The following is a 21,498-nucleotide window of genomic DNA, read 5'->3' as shown; positions in this document are numbered from 1 at the left end:
AGATCTCATTAAACCTGGTTATAAGGAACCGAGGGGAACCATAAAAACCTTTAACTTCAACAGTCATTGTTTCATTCAACGCAATGTGCCGATCCAAAACAACTAAACACATTTCAATGAGCACCTCCTCAGTAATTCATTAACACAAAGAGGCCCACAACAAGGCTGACAGACACAACTTCTCAATTAAAGCCTTAACAAACAGCTGACTGCAGCCTTCAGCTCGTAGTACAAGCCTCGAGCTGGAGGACATTTGGAAACACTTAATCCAAGCTGCCTTATGGCACAGCATACGCTATGTTCAACTAGGGAGAAAGCACCAGAGTGTGTGTGTGTGTGTGTGTGTGTGTGTGTGTGTGTGTGGTCCTTGATCCATCAGGTGCTATTTAAACTGACTGTATTTGGCTGACATCACTGTGTGTGGTTTGGCGTTTAAAAAAACATTCTCAACACTGTCCTTCAAGACTCGTACGTCACCTTACAAAGTGTCTGACTATACAAAATCACTTAAAAGTATATATATGTGGTTGTCTGCCAGCTGTCCTTAATTGACTTTAATCCAGTTTTAAGCTAAATGTCATAATTCAAATGGTAGTTTCTAACTATATATATTTTGACTGTATTTTTAGACCTCGTACGTTTGGATCTTAAGTGATCAAAGAAACAACAGAGCAAACATCAGTAAGCCTTGTAACGCCTGTTGTAAAATGCCATTATATAATGTGTTTTTACTGTATTTATTCATAAAAAGTCTTTTCATTTGTTTTGTAAAGCACTTTGAATTGTCGCGTACAGAAAAGTGCTATATAAATAAACTTGCCTTGCCTTGCCTAAGCAGCGAACAAGAGTTGAGAAACACAGATTTTTTTAAAGTTAATCTGTTTTATTCAGTGTTTTCTTTAAATGATTTAATCACTGGGTCCATTTGGTTTGTACAGTACCTCTATATACTGTACACAGCTTTGTAATTTCTACTAGCAGGGTCTGCCTTTTTCTGTGTGACTCAAATGGCTGACTAAAGCATAAGCGATTCAGTGTTGCTGTTTGTAATTTCGTCTAATTGATATCAGCCACTCTCTTTACTGTTTACTGTCCGTCCCACAAGCTAATCAGATCTGTACGGAGGGAATGCTGATGCAAACAAAAAGATTTTTCTACAGCTGCATTTACAGTTTCAAAGAGGCCCTATTATGCCTTTTGGGGGTTTCCTTTTCCTGTAGTGTGTTATATAGGTTTCTGTGCATGTAAATGGTCTGCAACGGGTACAATCCCAAAGGAGTTTCTCTCCCACACTCAAAAGAACGGTGTAGAAATGAGTCCTAAAACACAGGATACGACTTAGCATTTTACCACTTGGGGTTCGCTCGTCTCTTAGTCAAAGTTGTTTTGGAAATGTTTGTGGTTAGAAGCCTGAAATAAAGTCTGTTGTTAACACAAGCAGAGGATGTTTTGCAAGTCTGCCTGTAGCTCAGCGGTAGATGGGGATATCCCATTGCTTTTTGTCTAGCGACCCCCTTGCGATGCTAACTTCGGGGTCAGCCTACAAAAATACGTCATAACAGCGACACTCTAAAGGTGATAGGGACATTTTTCAAATATATCACCCGTTAGCTCTAAAGGTCACCTATTATGCAAAATCCTCTTCTTCATGTCTTTTCTACATGAACATGTGTCCCCTCTTCTTCATGTCTTTTCTACATGAACATGTGTCCCCTCTTCTTCATGTCTCTTCTACATCAACATGTGTCCCCTCTTCTTCATGTCTTTTCTACATGAACATGTGTCCCCTCTTCTTCATGTCTTTTCTACATCAACATGTGTCCCCTCTTCTTCATGTCTTTTCTACATCAACATGTGTCCCCTCTTCTTCATGTCTCTTCTACATCAACATGTGTCCCCTCTTCTTCATGTCTCTTCTACATCAACATGTGTCCCCTCTGTGTAAAGAGATTCAGAAAGTTTCAGGAACAAAGATTCTCTCACTTTTTGTCCTGATCCATTTCTATAAAAACCTGTCTGAAAATGAGCTGATCAGATTTTGGCCACTTTATGATGTCATAACGATTTTTTTGGCTTGTGGAACCATTAGCCAATCACCAACCAAGGTAACCCCCCCCCTCCACCTTATCACCTGAATCTCCTCCTAGAGCACCATTGTGTTATTTTTAACCAAATATCTCTCAGAGGGGCGTGGGGAGGGGCTCCTTATTTTCATCTAAAGTAACAGACAGAGAATCAGCACTTTGGAAACAGGGCTGAAACAGAGGGGGTTATGGGATGCTGCAATGATCTGATTGGTGTTTGGAGCCAAACACTTCAGAGACATGTTTTATATATATCTGAGACCTGTAATATATTGATGAAAAACAGTATCATAGGGGACCTTTAAGAATCTGAAATTGTGGCTTCAAGGCTTTCATGCAAAGGCACTGACAGATGGTGAAATGTTAAGTGAGATTTCTCTTTCAAGCCGTCTGCAGCTGCTGTGTTCTACATCTTTAGAGCGTTCAGGAGAAAATAGAAAATAGGTTTTGATTCAAGACTCTTCAACTGAGCTCCACCCCAAACACTTAATCACACGACCTCACTCTCTATTGGTCCCAGCAGATGAGTGTCTGTTCAGCGTGAGTGACCTGTGACCCTGCCCCACATTGGTTTCTGCGAGTGCGAGTGTGTGTGTGTGTGTACACGTATGTAAGAAGGAGGGGGTAGCCTGTCAGAATAACGAATGTTTTGTGCAAAAGATGGTTTTTATACTAGACTAGAGGTCAGACTATTACAACAGAAAGACTCCCAGCAGAGACACAAATACTAATAGACTAACAGACTATAAACATGCATGATTTGTCACACTTGGAATACCTACAAAAATATACTGTAGATGTATTTATTACTTGCAGATGTAGGCGCATGAAAATGTACACCACAGCCAGCTTCCAGAAGAGAAAAACTTGAGACAGATTCAGTGGATCCAACTTCAGGTAACGGTTAAGCAAAACAAAGACTGTGGGAATATATCTTCCTGAGAAAGAAATCAGGAGTAAAAGGAAGATTTCAAAACAGTGAATGAAACAAACACGCATCAGCATATTCACAGAGTCTTTGTGCAGCAGAGGTCTAGACAGGATTGATAGTCGTCGAACAAAAGCTTGGCAGTCAGCAGCAGATGTTTGCACGCTGAGAGAAACGTACATGTGTGAGAGTGTTTCTTTGCATGTGCTTTACTGCAATTAAGCTTGCAAAGTATACAAATCTCAGTTATCCTTTGTGAAAAGACACACTTCATACCCTGCAGATTCTTCAAAGCAAAACACATTCCTAGTTTCAAGAGGACATATTATGCTAATAGTCAGCTTCATATTAGTATTTAGTGTCTCTACTGTGACATGTTGGTAGTAACTATAGTAACGCAGTGTAGGCGGGGCGATTGGCTGTTCGGCGGGCGTAAAACTGCCGTGACGTCATCTTAAATGCGAACCACAAAACCAAAACATCAGCCGTTAGCTGTTAGCACTCAGAGCTCACAGCTCCTCATATATGTTCAGAAACTAGACACAAGTTAAACAAGTACAAACCACAGACTGCCTGTGTCATGGCGAATACAGTCGCTGGTTTATTTATGTCTGTAAGCCGTTGTTGTGAGTGTGGACAGAGCATATACAACGTTAGCTTAGACTGATCGATCTGATCTCCATTCAGAAAACATGCATTTTAAAAAGTTTTTCGCCTGCCGTCTTGTCTGCAGACCGGTATCAGTATGTTGTTACTTCGGCATCATTTTGAAACGTGTATTACAATTAAATCACGGTAAAATATGTTCATGTTGTTGTAGTTGTAGCCCCCTTGCCAGCGATTCTCTCTGACCAATCAGCAGTCGAGAGTGTTTACGTCACTAGTTTAGCATATTCAGCCCGGTTGTTGGCCCGGTAAGAACCTCGATTATGGAGGGCCAGAAAAAAAGTGAAAAAGTAGCCCTGAGCCGGAACTACCCCTAGTGGACAAGCAAAAAAAAACGCGCTGCAGTGGAAAAGCGCCATAATAGTCTAATTTAGTCACTTGTTAGCATCCGCATTTTTAAAGACACCTAAAATCTATTATATTACACATTCATGAGTAGTATTTCCTGACGTATTTTATGTTAAAACATTTGTGTTAACCACAGATCTTATTTAAAAGCTCATTCAAAAAAACTTTGACTTCAAGACAAGGGAACTCGTAACTGCTAAAATGCTGACTCATTTCCAGGTTTAAGACTCATTCCTGCACCCCTCTGTGGACTCACTGACCTAAACAACTGGCCTTGTATTGATTTAGTCTCAATTTCAAGCATTTTGAATTCCAGGCGCTGTAGTTTATACACAGGAGCTAAATTAGAGCATATGACCTCGGTCAGACAGTCGTTGGTGGTTGAATGTGATATCGGTCTGTCTGCGGGGGGCTTAGGGCCGGACTGAGCTGAGGTCAAAGGTTAGGGGTTAACACCACCTGTATAAACACCAGAACGCTCTCTACCAGAACCTAAATATACTTCTGAGGAGGCAGGAGCCGAGGGAGACTGATGCTGCATGAATTCATCAACACACACACACACACACACACACACACACACACACACACACACACACACACACACACACACACACACACACACACACACACACACACACACACACACACACACACACCACACACACACACACACACACACACACACACACACACACACACACACACACACACACACACACACACACACACACACACACACACACACACACACACACACACACACACACAGCGCTGAGACAGATGACTTCTCTACGTTGTCCTTTCACCTCTTTGGGAAATCTGTGTGTGTCCATCTGTCTCGTCCTCTCTGTCGTCATCATTGGTGTGAGTTTGACAAATTAACTCAGGCTGCTACTCTCACTTTCTGTCTGTAGGGTGTGTGTTTATATCAACTAATACTGAGTCGGACAACAAATATTGAACAAAAACGTGGCACTACCTGGAGACTTCTTGTGATTTTTTATAATTTCAGGGATCATCACTGTAGTCAACATTGAGAGAATCCTTCCATCCTTAATTGTGCAAGATATATTAATCATGCACTGTTGTGATAAGGGAAGAATAATGTACGCATCACTTATATTACTGATATTTGGTCACCTTGTGTTTTTAAGTTGCATAATTGTCATCTATTGTTGTGTATAATGGTTGTGGTCTTATGCCAATTCCAAAGACACATTTACATTCGTCTGCACATCTTATCTACCATAAAGTAATCTGATTCCTTTAGGAACAATAGAGAGTTGACATATGGCATCAGCATCTCAGCAATTTCATATTTGGTCCTTTTTTAGACTATCCTACCTACAGTATGGACAACAGAGTACAGTCTCAAAATCTGAGTGACAACAAGCAGGATGAATTCCTACATCCGTGGTTCCTACAGTTTAATGCAAGTTTGAATGAAATTCATTACAATCGCATCCTGCACGTAAACGTCGTAAAATGTGGGTGACACAGGTTCTACTATGCTGTTCTTAGTACAGCATAGTGCTTTTGCACGTGGAGCCAGAAAATCCAAATCTCCTTGTCTTAGTTTTTGTAAGACTTTAGACGTATTAATTTAAGGCATTTTAATACCAATGTAGGCCTTGTGTTAGATTAATGAATCGAATGCCTGAAGGACTTTTTAAGGATCCGAGTGAACCCTGTAAATCAAATCAGATTCTCCAATGACAGTAGCTCCTGTCCAGTGTCTTTGTCATTGTGGTCACATTTTTCCACACACTGTATTTAAAGGGTTTCTGACAATGGGCCTGTGCGTCTGCTCCTGACCTCCAGTGTGACAGAGACAATAAGGCAGAAGATCATCTGATACAGGAAAGAAAAATGGAAAATATGTTGGATGTGCGTGTGTCGGTCTATGTGTGTGTGTTGGTGTGTGTGTGTGTGTGTGTGGACTTCCTGAGCGTCGGGTGATAACGCAGCTTCCTGTGGACCAGATTGATGAGCTAATATTGGATTTAATCCTCCCTTTGTGAGCGGTCCGGAGACCTGGCAACCGGACTGGAGAGAGGCCATGACCGCATCAAACTCACAATCATACACACACATTCACACAGAACTACACACACACACACATTCACACAGAACTACACACACACACTGTACTGTATATATAGTACCAAGAGATATGAGCCTCATAGTTCAAATGCCATTGGCACAATGACAGACAAATCATATTTAGTAGCTGATCAGTCACTCATAACTTGTTTCCAAGAAATCTCAGCGCAGTTGCTTTCCAGCTACATTTTCATTCATTTAAATGAAATCCTCATACACACTATCATCAGCGGATAATTAAGATAAGATAAGAGATAAGATGGTACTTTATTGATCCCAATTTGGGAAATTGTTTTTGTTGCAGCAGCATAAAAGACAAGGCATTTTACAATAAAACAAAACTACAAATAAACAAGAATAGAAATAAAATAAAATAGAAAATATACATGTAGATATTATATATACAAATATATATATTCAAAAATATATGACATATTCAAAAATATATGACATATAAACAGAGGTAAACGCCAAACATATCCCAAAAAAACTCCAAATGTTTATTTTAGTATGTTTGCTCAGAGTGGTGGTTACTTCCTGAGTGTCAGTCTCGGCTCTATTTAACAATGCAAACAGCAATTTTATCCCAGATTTGTTTTTTAAGTCACAAATTGTGTTGTTACGGCTTCAATGTTTAAAAAATGTGTTGAGTTTCCCCCAAATTCCCTAGATTGACTATAATATGTTTAAAAAACCCATATTATGGTCCCTATCAGAGGAGTCAAAAGAAAACTCCAACTCTTAAAATGAACCAGTGCATTCAGCTTTTTAACCTTAATTGTTTAAATGTATTGCCCCATCAAGGCAGAAATTAGTCTCTGGATTGATAGCCTGTCGCATCGCAGTAAATGTTAAATTAAGGTAGAAGTAGGAGGAAAGTAATATTCACTTGTTATTACCTTAAAAAGAATCCTCTCTCAAACTGGCTGCCGGCCATACGGACGAATAAACTCCCAAAACACAATCCTCCCAGTGAGTGGATTTATTGTGTCAGTGTGTATTAGGCAGATGAAGTCCTGGGCCTGAGCTGTGTGTGTGTGAGTGTGAGTGTGAGTGTGAGTGTGAGTGTGAGTGTGAGTGTGAGTGTGAGTGTGTGTGTGTGTGTGTGTGTGTGTGTGTGTGTGTGTGTGTGTGTGTGTGTGTGTGTTAGAAATGTTTTGTGTCGCTGTTAGTTTACTTACTGCTGGTTGAGGACAAGGGACTGTAATCAGACCTGCAGAGGAAGACAGGAAGCAGAAAGAAAAGACAGACGGGACAAGAAGCAGAGAGGAGACAGGAGTTTATATTACAGTATGAAGTACACATGATTTACAGAACGACACACTCCTATTTCAAATACAGTGCTGACAGCTGGCTAAACAGAAGGAGAGGTCACCAAACATGCACACAGTGGTTTCTATCTGTGGGGATAAAACACAGGGACATCTACTCCAGTACTGTTTCTACTTCTGTCATCAAGTTAGATGCTGAGGTACTTCTATACTTCTTGAGCATTTCTATTTTATGCTACTTTAAACTTGAAGTGAAGCGTTAAGGAGTAAACTGCCCAATATAGGAGGTATAATTGATTTCACCATCATTAAATGCTACTTAAAAGTGGATGCATTAGTATTAATAATCCAATAATACATTTAAGGATGAGAGGTATGGAGAACAATTAAGTGACAATATTAGTGACCATATATATATATATTCAATTGCGTTATATTGTAAGGGGGACTATTGTTGCTTTCACAAAATAAAGAGATTTTTGATAAATAATCATTAGTAATGTGGATAAAACAGCTAAGTGGGTAGTAATAATAATAATAGAAAAGCTATTAGTCTAGCAAATTAGGACAATTATATAACTTTTATGTAATTTAACCTTTAAGACCAAGAGAAAAAACACTTGATCCATATTACCACATTTAAAATCTAGGAAGATATCTTTTCGTATATAACAATATTGATAATATGGATATATATTCGACTTAAGGCGGCATGTACAATAATTTTCCCATTGCGAAACTTTTTTACCAATTATTACAACACATGAATGCAGCACAAATGCCCTATTTTGCAATGTTAACCAACGTGGAAAAATGTTTAATATCTGCTACGTGTTTCGGACTTGCTCTAAAATGGTTTGGGTTCTTCTTTGGTCCACACTACATCCTTTTAACAAGTTTAATGGAAATCAAGCTAGGAGTTTTTCCATAATCATGAAAACATCATCTTGGCTGACACCTTGTAGTTTTATTTCGATGTAATAATACTTTTTTGAAATTCTGGACAGACTGATATTCTTTTGTTTGTCCATAAAAAGCTACAGCACATACAGTAGGCTAACCATCACATTTGTTCCATGACTGCTCCTGATGTTAAACTAAGCTCATAAACCATGTCCTGACTCCATACTTTAAGATCTATAAAGTAAAAATATCCTTCTTGTTCCACCACTCTGGACACAAACAGGAATTCTCCTTCAGGGACGAGCGGTGTGTAATCTAAACCTCCCATCTTTGAACTGAGAGGGAAGCAGAATTAGATTTCCCTCTAATCTGATCTCTGAGGATTAGGGAACAAATTCTGGCCTTTTTGTGTAATTACACAAATATCTGTGATGTACAAGAGGAATGCACGTCCATTTACAACGAGACTGCTGCATCCTACACATTAAAATACCTAGAAACGTCCGTGAAACTCACATGTACACACAACCTGAGAGTATTAGTCCCACGGGAGTCAGCTGACAACCAGTGAAAACTATTCACACACACACACACACACACACACACACACACACACACACACACACACACACACACACACACACACACACACACACACACACACACACACACACACACACACACACACACACACACACACACACACACACACACACACACACACACACACACACACACACACACACACACACACACACACACACACACACACACACACACACAACACACACACACACACACATCACACACACACACACACAGCACACACACACACACACACACACACACACACACACACCACACACACACACACACACACACACACACACACACACACACACACACACACACACACACACACAGAGCAGGAAACAGAGGAGCGAGTCTGTTTCCTGCAGCAGGAGGTTATCAATCTCACTAACAGGGGCATTAGTGGTGGTGCAGAGAAAGGAAAGGATGGTCGTATGAGAAGAAGAAGAAGTGAGCAGAGAGAGGTTTGAAGATGGAGTGCTGCAGATGGGAAAATGTTAGCATCGGAAGCGAAAGTAGAGAAGAGCAGATTATAAATAAGTGGAAGGATCCTGCAAGAAGGACACGGAGTGAACATTATAGACGTGTCCCTGAGTGCACAGAGACAAATGACAATGTGGAAAAAAAGACTTTATTTTTTAGAGTTTATGAGTCTGTGGAGGAGAGTTGGAGGTAGTAGTGTGTGCAGTGTTTTAATGGCTCCCTTGGGTGTGTGTATTTGGCAGGACTCCCTCCCACAGTTAGCATCTCTGGCGTTTCCCCGTCTGCCTTTTATTCATCTGCGTCCAAGGACAATAAACTCAGCGTGGAGCGAAGACAGGCAGCAGCGCCGTCATGCTCGGGGTCTGACTGCTGAGTGACCTGATGGGCCGTCCCGTCTACAGGCTTGTTTGAACAGATTCAGGTCTCTTATTTGATTAAGGAAGGGAGACGAGTATAGAAAGACAATAAACCCTCAAACGTCTCACTTTTCCAAACAGAGACTCGTATGAGCGTTAGACGGTTAAGTTCTTGATATGTTCTGGAAAAATCATTTGTCAGAGTTTAAAGAAACTAATGCTGAGGCATGGTGGGAGAAGGGAACGCAACCCACAGTTTCCTGTGTTGAAAGAACGCCCAATTATTTGACCAGTCGGACGTTAGACTACGAGATTGTCACGCTACTTCCATCAAGACAGTACATATCGTTCAGAGAATTGCCAAAACGGAGAACTGACTGACTTTTTTGCTACTCGGGGCAGCAGAACAAGCTGAAAACACAACTTTAATGTATATTATATAGGTTATATGTAATGTTGAACATGATAACAGTTGCCATTTTATGTATGAGGCGGGCTTTAATCTTAATTACCTCCGCCAGTATTTTGTTTTTGTTTACCCGTCTGTTCGTTTGTCTGGATTATGGAAAAACTACTGGCCGAATTTCCATGAAACTTCAAAAAATAACTCTGTTGTGATTGGTCAGCCGCTTAAAGATGTCCCGCCCCTTAGCCTATCATGTACAATGTGTTGGAGCGCTAGCCAATAGAAGTGCAAGAGTTACATTATTATGTTACTATGTTCAGGAAGTAGAAAGGAGTCCAATGGAGGCGTTTGAGGAGGGAACTTTGGGAAAGGGAAAACACAAAAAAGCATAATAGGGCCTCTTTAAAGTATATAAAAGGCCTCCTATAGAGTCTAATTGTGATTGTTGGAAGAGCTGATGGCAAAGACAGTGAACATGGAGGTGAACAGGAAGTGGAGCCAGTGGGGGAGGAAGTGACCTGATGGAGGCGTTGGCTCTCGGGTTATCAGCCATGCTTTTTCCTCTCACATCAGCGCTCTACACCGAGGTCTCTGCTGCTGAGTTCCCATGAAACACTGTCTCTCTCTCTCACACATGATGCTGTTGGTTCCAGTTCACAGCTAATGTAATTGCAGGTGACTCATTGATGTTCTGATGGACTACGTTTCCCACCTTAATAACTTTCAATAGAAGAGTAAGGAGAACATTAGGCCTGGTATTCTGTTGTCTTTGTCCACTCTCTGCTGTTGTATAATGTCTCTGTCATGTACTTTAATGAAGTTGCTGTATTACAATTCAAAAGGTTTATTTTCTATATGCTTAAACCTCATATATACATGTCTGCCTTGCTGCTTGACTTTATTTTGCATTTACATTCATCCAAGCAACACACTTTACTTAATGTTATATGTGCACTGTATCAGAACTAGCCAACATGTACCTATAAACAAACGTCTATACATCTGATCTGGGCATTTTTTGCAATACATTTAGTGACTTTAGAAAACTCATACTTGAATATTATACACTCTTGTTAATATAAATGTAAGTCAGTTGTTTTGATGATGTCTTTAAAAGGGGTTAAAGGTCATCTAGGGTTTCACACACACACACACACACACACACACACACACACACACACACACACACACACACACACACACACACACACACACACACACACACACACACACACACACACACACACACACACACACACACACGCGCACACACACACACGCACACACACACACACACACACACACACACCACAACACTACATCAATCATATTTGACATACCGCATGAGAAGCACATCTTTGTCTAAAAGCTGTAAACAAAGAGGACAATAAATCAACTCTCCGTTGTCAAAACATTCTTCCATTAAGCGCCATCTCAGCCTGTACTTTAACAACAACTGACTTGCTGATTAAGACTTAACTTTCCACAAAAGAGTTAGGATCAAACCTCCTCTATATGCCCTCATATAGTATGAGAGCTGTGCCAATATAAAGTATTGGCACAGCTCAAGAGTGCAATCCAGGATAATCAGCATTTAAAGTAATAATTATAGACTCATAAGGATACAAATCATAACAATCAACAAGTCTTGCTGTTGCCTTACTGTGATACAAATGCACAATGAACGTGTTACTGTATATTAAATACACACATAACTTTATTATGAGTTGGGTAGCACCAAACTCCATTTAAAAAAGTGCCAATTTAAAGTTGTATCGCTTATTTGACAAGGAGAAGCTCTTAATAATTGAATTTCTCATTGTTAACACATGTTTGCTTTAGATCGGCTGATAACATGAAGACACTGTCTAAATAAAAACATGCTTTCAGACATTTTTTACAACTAAAAATACTTGGAATGATAATTTTTGTCTGGTTTTCCACATAGTAAAAGTTGTATTACCATGTCAACAATGTTTACCTGTACTCCAATAAATATAAGAACATCTGAATGATGAATATAACATTAAATCACATGTTTTCTGCTTCTCTCACCCTGCAGTCTCGGCTCCTGAATCCACGCAGTCATCTTCTGCTGAGGTTTTCTCCATCTCAAACATTTAGCAGCATTGTTTAAAAGTCCCGAAGTGAGGAATAAAAAAGTGGCATTTAAAAACACACTATGGTTTGGATAAGAGACTTCAATGAGAGAGAAAAAGTCAGAATGTTCCGGTTTGTAGCTCCTGTCTTGCAGAGATCAGTCTGGTGAACTAGTCTGAGCAACAGGAGGCTGACTGCTCTCTCTGCGTCAAATGCGCTCTACGGTGATGCCTTCAGGGACCGTAGGAAATTAGACAATAATGGATTCAACACAAAGTGGTCACTAGTCTTCAAAGTGGCCATAAAAAGAGAATATTATATATATATTAAATCAAATCGTGTCAATAAAACAATAAAGGACCAAACAAGGCAAGGGTAAGGTCTTGAAACAATAATAACCCATGATAACAAATAAAAAAGTATAAAAAATACACAGGAAAACAATAATAATAATTGTTTGAAAAGGCAAAGGTTTTAAAATCAAAACATTTTTAAGAGTGGTATTCAAAAACCAAGATCGTCTTTTCTTATTAAATGTATGAAAAGATGCCGAATAAGGATCAAGATGATATATTATTCAATAAAGTTAATTAACTACTATCCCACTATAGTCACAATAAGTCACATGCTTTGAGTATTTATAATTAATGTTAGTATAAATGTACTTATTTAAATGTATTTTTACGTCAGAAATTCATCTCTTTGTGAGACGTTTAGATGAGCCTAGAGTCCAGTAAGAATAAAACTTGTTTCCCTAAGTTGTAAATAAATGGTGATTAGTGAACAAACAAATAAAACAATCTGCTAAAAAGCATAAAGTGTGATAATATTTGTGTTGTCAATTATTATCAAGGATGTATATGGATGTATGTACATATCCCATATTCAATAGACATGTATATAGACTTTTTGCACTACTTTTTATTTTGTATTTTATTATATATGTTGCATTGTTGGAGGAGCTCAGGTCAGAAGAATTTCATTGCCATTTCTACACTGTAGCTCTGTGCATATGACAATGAAACCTTTGAATCTGAATCTAAAGAGAACAGCTGTAGTTTTTCCAGCAGCACCTGAAGGCAACATGAGGAAGAGAGCTGCTCTGGCTCCATCAGCAGGAGGGAGGAGGTAATGCAGAATCTCTGTTAAAACCAGACAGAACAAGAAGAGTCATCACATGCTGTTTCTGTTCATCAAGTCAACACATACCTGCATTGTAAATGAGAACATCCATCTATCTATCTATCTATCTATCTATCTATCTATCTATCTATCTATCTATCTATCTATCCATCCATCCATCCATCCATCCATCCATCCATCCATCTATCTATCTATCTATCTATCTATCTATCTATCTATCTATCTATCTATCTATCTATCTATCATCTATCCATCCATCCATCCATCCATCCATCCATCCATCCATCCATCCATCCATCCATCCATCTATCTATCCATCTATCTATCTATCTATCTATCTATCTATCTATCTATCTATCTATCTATCTATCTATCTATCTATCTATCTATCTGCCTGTCTGTCTGTCTGTCTGTCTGTCTGTCTGTCTGTCTGTCTGTCTGTCTGTCTGTCTGTCTGTCTATCTATCTATCTATCTACCTTTGTACATTATTTTGATAGTATGATCTTATAATAATCATAATTATACCAAAGGTTATTTTTTATAGCACATATTACAACCAGTGCTTTACAACAAACACATGAAACACAACAATAAAATACACATAATGCTTAAATAAGTAATAAACTACACCAATTGATGATGAAAAAAATATAATTAAGCGTGACGTTGGAAATGATGACATCATCTCCGCGCGCCACACAAAGCAGGCGGTTCCTCTTCCAGCTTCCAGCACGTTGATGTTTATATGTTAGCTTCTTAGCTTAGCTGCTGCACACGTTTCATCTTCAGTATCTTAATTAACATTTGACTAAAATCAGAAATGTCTGTCACCGAGATGTTCAGTCACATCCAGGGCTTCCTGAGCGCCGACCAGGACATCAGAGAGGTAACAATATTAATGAATATATTAATATATATTCCGCAGCTAGCTATCGGCTAACCGGAATCCTGTCAACACAATGAATACAAATCCAGGTTCATAGGAGTACAATTAGATATGTATATAAATCATATTATCACAAACTCGTTTCTATTTATTTCATTTGAGCAGAGGTGTTAAGTAACTAACTAGATTTACTCAAGTACTTATCAATTTTTTATCAAAATACACAATGCTTATCTGTTTATTAGTCTGGTGCCTTGCTCAAGGGCGGCAGGGCAGGAGGTGAACTGGGACATCTCCAAGTAGCAGTCCACACTCCATATTTAGGTCTGGTCGGGACTTGAACCGGCGACCCTATGGCTCACAGTCCAAGCCCCTACTGACTTTAATTGATCTGACCTTAATATAGTATACTGAGTTATTGCTAAGCAGATGTGCACATAGACATAATGTGTCTTTGTGTTTTTAGTGCATAACAGTTTTTTGCTACTTTAAAATAAAACGTATTCTTCTTTCTGTGTCTTTGTATTTAAACCAAAGCAAATTCCTCGTATGTGTAAACCTTCTTTGTAATTAAACCGACTCTGATTCTGATAACTAAATGCAGTGCAAAAGTGAAAGACTTCATAAATATTATTTATTTGACACTTTAAGGCACATCCATTTGTATTTCTGTTATTAGGAAACACGTTGTATTGAATTTAAGATTTGGTTGAACTTTGCTGCAGGATATCCGTAAGGTGGTCCAGATGCTGGAGCAGACTGCCAGAGAAATACTTACGGTTCTCCAAAGCGTGCACCAACCATCTGGATTCAAAGAAAGTAAGCATCCTTTTTTCACACTGTATGCACTGTTTTCACTGGGACTCGATGCGTCTTGTTGACTTGTGTTAGAAAAATATCACTCGTCACCGGCTTGAGCTTCAATCTCAGGATCCATGTATTTCTGATCCTCTCCAGAATGGAAGTAGTCATCACATACAGAGCATCATCTAGTGCCTGAACAGTGTCCTTCACATGCTGATATACAAGAGAGGGAGTCACACAGTCACAAGATGGAGGAATATAAAGCAGTATTCAATGTTTAGTTCAGATTAGCTCCACGTCAGAAATGAGCATGCTTGTCATATGTCTATCTCCATAGAGGCTGAATCATCATGTTAATCACATAGCTATCATATGCCTAAAACAGTCCTGATGCTCTTCTAGGTAGTCATACATCCTGTCATGTACACAGCTACAGTTGGGATACCTTTGTTATCATGTTACTTTCATATTGGAAGAGTACATTCAGGATTTTCCCAACAACTTGTTAATGTTGATTTCCTTCCTCCCGTTAGTTCCCAGTAAATGTGCGAGGGCCCGGGAGTTGTTCTGCACGGTCCGGACCACAATTGCCGACCTCAAAACCAAATTTCCTATGGAGCAGTACTACAGGTAGGATCCACTCGGCACAGTATTTGCAGTTTGATTCTCTCACAATCATTCAATTCACACTTTTTTATTAGTAATTGGAAAGGCTATCATTCAAAAAGTAAGTATAGTTAAAATACAGGTAATCTGCAGAAATGCACCGAACATGTTTTTGTGAGTTCAGCAAACAAAACACTAATTCCTATGGATCTGAAGCATTTATCATTTTAAGAATTCCTTCCTTGGTATCCACTGGAATTCACATCTTAATCAGTCAGCAACAAGCTTAAAAGCTAAACATTATTCTCCTGTAACCGAAAAAACTATTTTTGTGAGATCCAATTTAGAAAAGTCTAATATGTTGATCAGTAGACTCTACTAAGGGTTTTATATGTCTTTAATTGTGTCGCCATTTACAATTTGTCTAATGCATTTACCCAGAAACCCCTGCAAAGTAGAATTGATGCTGAATTGAATATCGAGGCAAAATAAGGTGATATAAAAAAAACCATAACTCTTGTTTTCTGACCTGTTTGATCCCACTTCAGGTTCCATGAGCACTGGCGGTTTGTCCTGCAGCGTTTGGTCTTCCTGGCGACCTTCGTCGTCTACCTGGAGACGGAGGCTCTTGTGATCCGGGAGGAAGTGGCTAAGATCCTCGGCAGTAAGTATATTTCAGTGTGTTATGGCGCATTTCCACTACACGGCCTCGCTCGGTATGGCTAGGCCTCGTTAGGCCTTGTTAGGACTGGCTCACTTTATGGCGCATTTCCATTACAGTTTAGGAACTGGGGTAGTATCTATAGTAACGCAGTGTAGGCGGAGCCGTGACGTCATCTTCAATGAGAACCCCAGAAAAACAACACAGCCGTTAGCTGTTAGCACTCAGAGCTCACAGCTCCTCATATCTGTTCAGAAACTAGACAAAAGTTAAACAAGTACAAACCACAGACTGCCTGTGTCATGGTGAATACAGTCGCTGGTTTATTTATGTCTGTATAGGCCGTTGTTGTGAGTGTGGACGGTCGGAGCATATACTGCGTTAGCTTAGCCGATCTCCATTCAGACAACACGCATTTTAAAAGGTTTTTCGCCTGCCGTCTGTCTGCAGACTTGACAAAGCATTAATTCATGGTTTTTACTAACCGGTATCAGTATGTTGTTACTTCGGCATCATTTTGAAACGTGTATTACAATTAAATCACGGTCAAATATGTTCATCTTGTTGTAGTTGTAGCCCCCTTGCCAGCGATTCTCCCTCTAGTTTAGCATACTCAGCCCGACTCAGCCTGGTTGTTGGCCCGGAAAGAACCTCGATTTTATGGGGCCAGAAAAACTGTGAAAAAGTACCCGCTAGCCGGTACTACGCCAAGTGGAAACGCAACCAAAAACGGGCCCCGCACGGCTCGGCACGCTTAAAGCGAGCCCCGCGCTGTAGTGGAAATGCGCCATTAGTGTGTAGGTGTTACTGAGGAATGCTGCTTCACTCTCTCTCTTCCCTTTGCTCTCCACAGTTGAGGTGGTGCGAGAGAAAGGCTTCCACCTGGACGTGGAGGACTACCTGGCAGGAGTGCTGATCATGGCCAGTGAACTGGTGAGTGTGATGTTGATCTCTAATGTTCATACCAGTTTATTAGGTACAGTTGGCTTAAACTAACACAGCCTGATACAACAGCCCTAATCAGTATTCGAAGAAAATAGGGGTTCCACATGCTATACACATAAAAAACATTACATTTTTGCACGATTTCTTGTCCTCTCCATTCTGCTCTGTGTATGTATCACACATTCATGGCTTCAGAGTTGCTCTTGAGTGCATCATTAAACTTTTTTTACAGGATCTGGTTAATGAAATTACCTTATTTTTGGCAGGATTTTAGATGAGATGTTCGTCCCAATTTAGCTTTGATTTGGCTACTTTTCATGACAGAATCGTGCAGCCGTTGATTTAAAGTGTTTCACAGGATCTGGTTAACACCTTATTTTTGGCAGAATTTGAAATGGGATGCACTTTAAATAGATTTAGATTAAATGTGCTAATTTGAAGCTTCGGTTAGGTTACTGTTCATGACAGAATTGTGCAGGACTCATCTGTTCAAGGACTGTTGTTAAATATACTTCATCAAATCTGCAAGTCGGGTGTGACAAATTCCAGTTAAGGTCAACAATGATTGATACTTAGATTTGTGGTTTCCATTCCGTACCAGTTTATTAGGTTGATGATGGCGTGATACAACAGTCCTGTAACACATCCAGAGAACGGGAACGCGAAATATACTTTAGCGGACGTTAATATAATAAAGTCTATGTGTGGGAAACCCTGACATCATGAAGAAGGTTCAAATGTTCAGTTTTTTGTTGCCAGTGTTTAGGTTTTGAATCAACTTGAGGAACATTTTCTTATGTTGAAGTTTGTTGTACATGTTGCTGTATTTAGAGGCATTTGTCATTTATTTTTCTCCACCCAGTTTATATCAATGAGGATTGACTGAATAACGGATCAGTAGGGTGTATGATTCAAAAGCACCACAAACTACATCCTCCGAAATGCCTATCATTTGAAAAGGAAATATTGTAACACAGTTAAAACCGTGCTGGAACCAGATGGTTGAGATATATTTTTAAAGTCAAGTAAGCAGAGTTTTTCAACCTTAAAATGGTGGGGGGATTTATTGCTGTGCCAATTTGCTTAATGGGAATAGAGTCAGTGTGACATATTTCAAACCTTATCTATTTAATTTGAACTAAATGTACTTAAAGTAATAAATACACAAAGCACTGCTAGGTTTGCTAATTGACACAAAATCAATAACTTTGATGACTAACTGTTTAAATAATTAATGTAAAATGTGCCTCTTCCCTTCACGTTCTTGATTATAATGAATATTTTGTAGTTTTTAATAAACAAAACAGGAAATTACCAGACTGTTCTCAGGGTCTTTTCAGCCTTTATATTTTCAATATTTTGACCAATTTATCCGATTAGTATAAAAGGCAAATAAATTATTTTTGCAAGCCGTACAAATACATCAAACAAATATCAATATATCTGTTCAATGTCTTGGTTAGTGCATGAAAGCAAGGTTGGAAATCTCTGCGCTCGACACACAGTGAAGGGGCTATTCAAAACGTTACCTCTCTTGTCCACTCCTTTCTGCTCTCTGTAGAAAAGGTTTCATACATGCATACAGTATATACCCATATATCCCTGGCTTTACCATATTGCGGAGTTCAACATTATTTTCAAAGGATCTGGTTAATAAAAACATCTAATTTTGGGCAGAACTTTAAATGAGATGTACTATAAATTGATTTAGATTAAATATCCAATTTTGAAGCTTCAGTTTAGGGTTACTGTTCGAATTGTGCAGGACCCATCTGCTCAAGGACTGTTGGAAGAAAGTAGAACATCTGATGATAATGTCTGGCTATGATAGAACATGGCAGATTTAGTCTTTCAGGGGGTTAAATGCACTTCATAAAATGTGCAAATTGGGTGTTGACAAATTCCAATTGAGGGCAATGATGATTGATACTTCGAGTTGTGGTTTCCATTGCGTTTAAGCCTTAAAAGCTTTTATGTACTTCATTTAAAAATGATTTCTCAATAAGAAACAGATCATTGCATGTACGTTGAGTCCCTCTGGGTTTAATATGTGATTATATTTTATATTTCTCCTCCAGTCACGGTTGGCGGTAAACAGCGTCACGTCCGGAGACTACACCCGGCCGCTCCGCATCTCCAACTTCATCAACGAGCTGGACTCGGGCTTCCGTCTTCTGAACCTGAAGAACGACCCGCTGCGGAAACGCTACGACGGCCTGAAGTACGACGTGAAGAAGATCGAGGAGGTGGTGTACGACCTGTCCATCCGGGGGCTCACCAAGGAGGCCGAGACCACCGGAGGAGACAAGTAGAGAAGCTGAGCCTCACCTCGTCTGCAAGGCAAGACCCAGGGATCTCTAACCTGAGGCTCCGGCAGCTGAGGACTGGCTGTGTGTGTGTGTTGGTGTGTGTGTGCATGAAAGGTGCTTTAGATGGATGGCAGAGGCCTCGTTCAAGATCGCAGGTTCAGTTTGTTGTTTTTAAATCTGTGTTCTCGGCTTCATCTGTTACCGTTTCACTGAGTTGGATTGCAACCGTTTATTGTTAGTAAATTGATGTTTGATTTCAAGGCGACGGGCGCTCAGGTTTGTTTATTTGTCAAAACAAAAAAGTGTTAACGTTGAGTTGACGCCTGGTGGTATTTCTTCTGAGTTATGGTTGAAAAATGGATGAATCCAAACTGAGACTTAGGAGCCTTATAAATGAAGGAAATATTTGACACAACAATCAAACGATTCAATCGGAAACAAGCATTCAGACTATATTTTCATAAAGTAGCCTTGGTTTGCATTTTGATCGGTAAGATAAATCTGCATATACCTTTTTTTTATATAACTGAGGCTCCAGGAGTGCAAGAGCCAAAGAAAACACAAAGACGCACTCCACGTGATAAAGCTAGGGACATTCCTTTTTTCTTGTCATTTTCTCTTGCAGAACAGTGCCAATAAATATGTTTGAGACTTTTTGGAAATCATTTTGCAAACACAATAGTCAGAATGTACTGCATGTGATGCTTTCCTTTCATTTTCCACTTTGAGGAATGTCTTAAAGGTTTGCTGTTAGCATCCAATGCTTCTTTTATGCTTCTGTGCTGTAGTCGAGCTAGGTTGTGTTTTCTAGAAAAATAATCCACTTTCTTTCCATCTTCCTTTTTGTTTCCTGGAGTGCATTTGACTTGTGCTGTCTGTATTCCTGTCGCTTAAAAATGACTGTAAATATATTTCTACTTGTCATAAAATGAACACATCATGTCGTGTTTAAAATCTTTTAATATATTTCACAATATATTACATTGGGGAAATAATACATCAGGTCTTTTTAAATGAGGAAAACAAAAGAAACCGAATGCAGGCTTGGTTTTTGTTTTTAATCTGAGCTCCCTGCCCTCCGAAACACAGTGATTCGCTACCTCTTGTCGTGCTACTTCATCAATAACATAAAACAGTTTCAGTCTTAAGAAGTGGTTTTGGTTTCAGACTGTTGCCTCCACCGGCTGAAAACAGCTAATAAATCCCTTCTTGTATAAAGAATTGAGAATAAACAAGACTGCGTAAGTACTGACTTATAATAAAGTGCATTAAACAAAAATAAAGCCTTCATAAATAAATAAAAAACAGTAAAATAAGAGAGGAAAAGCAGCCAGGGTCAGAGGAGTAATTATATTGCCTGTAAAGTGAAGTGCCGACAGGTAGTGTGGTCCGCATGTCGGAGGTAAATGCTACTGTGACAGGCTGCAAATATTCAGTACGTTTTTAGAATAACAGTAATAAGTACCAAGGCACAACAGCTCATCGCTAGGTCACAACATCACACCGTTAAAACCGTGCTGGAACCAGATGGTTGAGATGTATTTTTAAAGTCAAGTAAGCAGAGTTTTTCAACCTTAAAATGGTGGGGGGATTTATTGCTGTGCCAATTTGCTTAATGGGAATAGAGTCATTGTGTGACATATTTCAAACCTTATCTATTTCATTTGAACGAAATGTACTTAAAGGTGGGGTAGGTCATTTTGGAGAAACCAGCTCGAGTGCGCTAGAATTTGAAAATACACAACCGGAAAAAATCTGCCACTTCCTTCAGACTTCCTTACAGAGCCCCTCCTCCAACACATACGAACGCGCACATGACCAATGAGGGCACGAGATACGTTTGTGCACAGATGGAAGGCTGACAGGCAGGTAGGCCATCCAGTTATTTTATCCGGGCCGG

The 21,498-nt window shown here is 39.5% G+C and overlaps 2 protein-coding genes across 2 annotated transcripts in view; one reads left to right on the top strand and one right to left on the bottom strand.

Moving 5' to 3' along the window:
* Nucleotides 1-12,388, bottom strand: part of LOC117495314 (protein FAM124A) — a 28,450-nt gene extending 16,062 nt beyond the window's left edge. Inside the window, exons 1-2 of the mRNA XM_034146507.1 lie at nt 12,198-12,388; nt 7,314-7,345 (exon numbers count right to left, since the gene is read on the bottom strand). Coding sequence (XP_034002398.1) covers nt 7,314-7,345; nt 12,198-12,262 — 97 coding nt within the window. The 5' untranslated portion in view covers nt 12,263-12,388. The remainder of the gene's footprint in view (nt 1-7,313; nt 7,346-12,197) is intronic.
* Nucleotides 12,389-14,077: 1,689 nt separating this feature from the next.
* On the top strand, nt 14,078-20,538 carry tsn (translin). Its single transcript, XM_034146540.1, has 6 exons — nt 14,078-14,273; nt 14,999-15,092; nt 15,611-15,707; nt 16,232-16,347; nt 17,198-17,277; nt 19,368-20,538. Exons 1-6 carry the CDS (start codon nt 14,208-14,210, stop codon nt 19,599-19,601), a joined length of 687 nt encoding a protein of 228 aa, XP_034002431.1. The 5' UTR covers nt 14,078-14,207; the 3' UTR covers nt 19,602-20,538.
* The last annotated feature ends 960 nt before the right edge of the window (nt 20,539-21,498 follow it).

The sequence above is a fragment of the Trematomus bernacchii genome, unplaced genomic scaffold (genome assembly GCF_902827165.1).
Source record: "Trematomus bernacchii unplaced genomic scaffold, fTreBer1.1, whole genome shotgun sequence".
NCBI classification, from domain to species: domain Eukaryota; kingdom Metazoa; phylum Chordata; class Actinopteri; order Perciformes; family Nototheniidae; genus Trematomus; species Trematomus bernacchii.
Note: the sequence above shows the minus strand (reverse complement) of the source record. Positions and strands in the feature narration are given on the sequence as shown.

Excerpts from the sequence above, each read along its gene's own strand:
- tsn (XM_034146540.1), top strand. The coding sequence starts at position 14,208 with ATGTCTGTCACCGAGATGTTCAGTCACATCCAGGGCTTCCTGAGCGCC. Across the intron at positions 14,274-14,998 it reads CCGACCAGGACATCAGAGAG|GATATCCGTAAGGTGGTCCA; the intron begins GTAACAATATTA and ends ACTTTGCTGCAG. Across the intron at positions 15,708-16,231 it reads CCTATGGAGCAGTACTACAG|GTTCCATGAGCACTGGCGGT; the intron begins GTAGGATCCACT and ends ATCCCACTTCAG.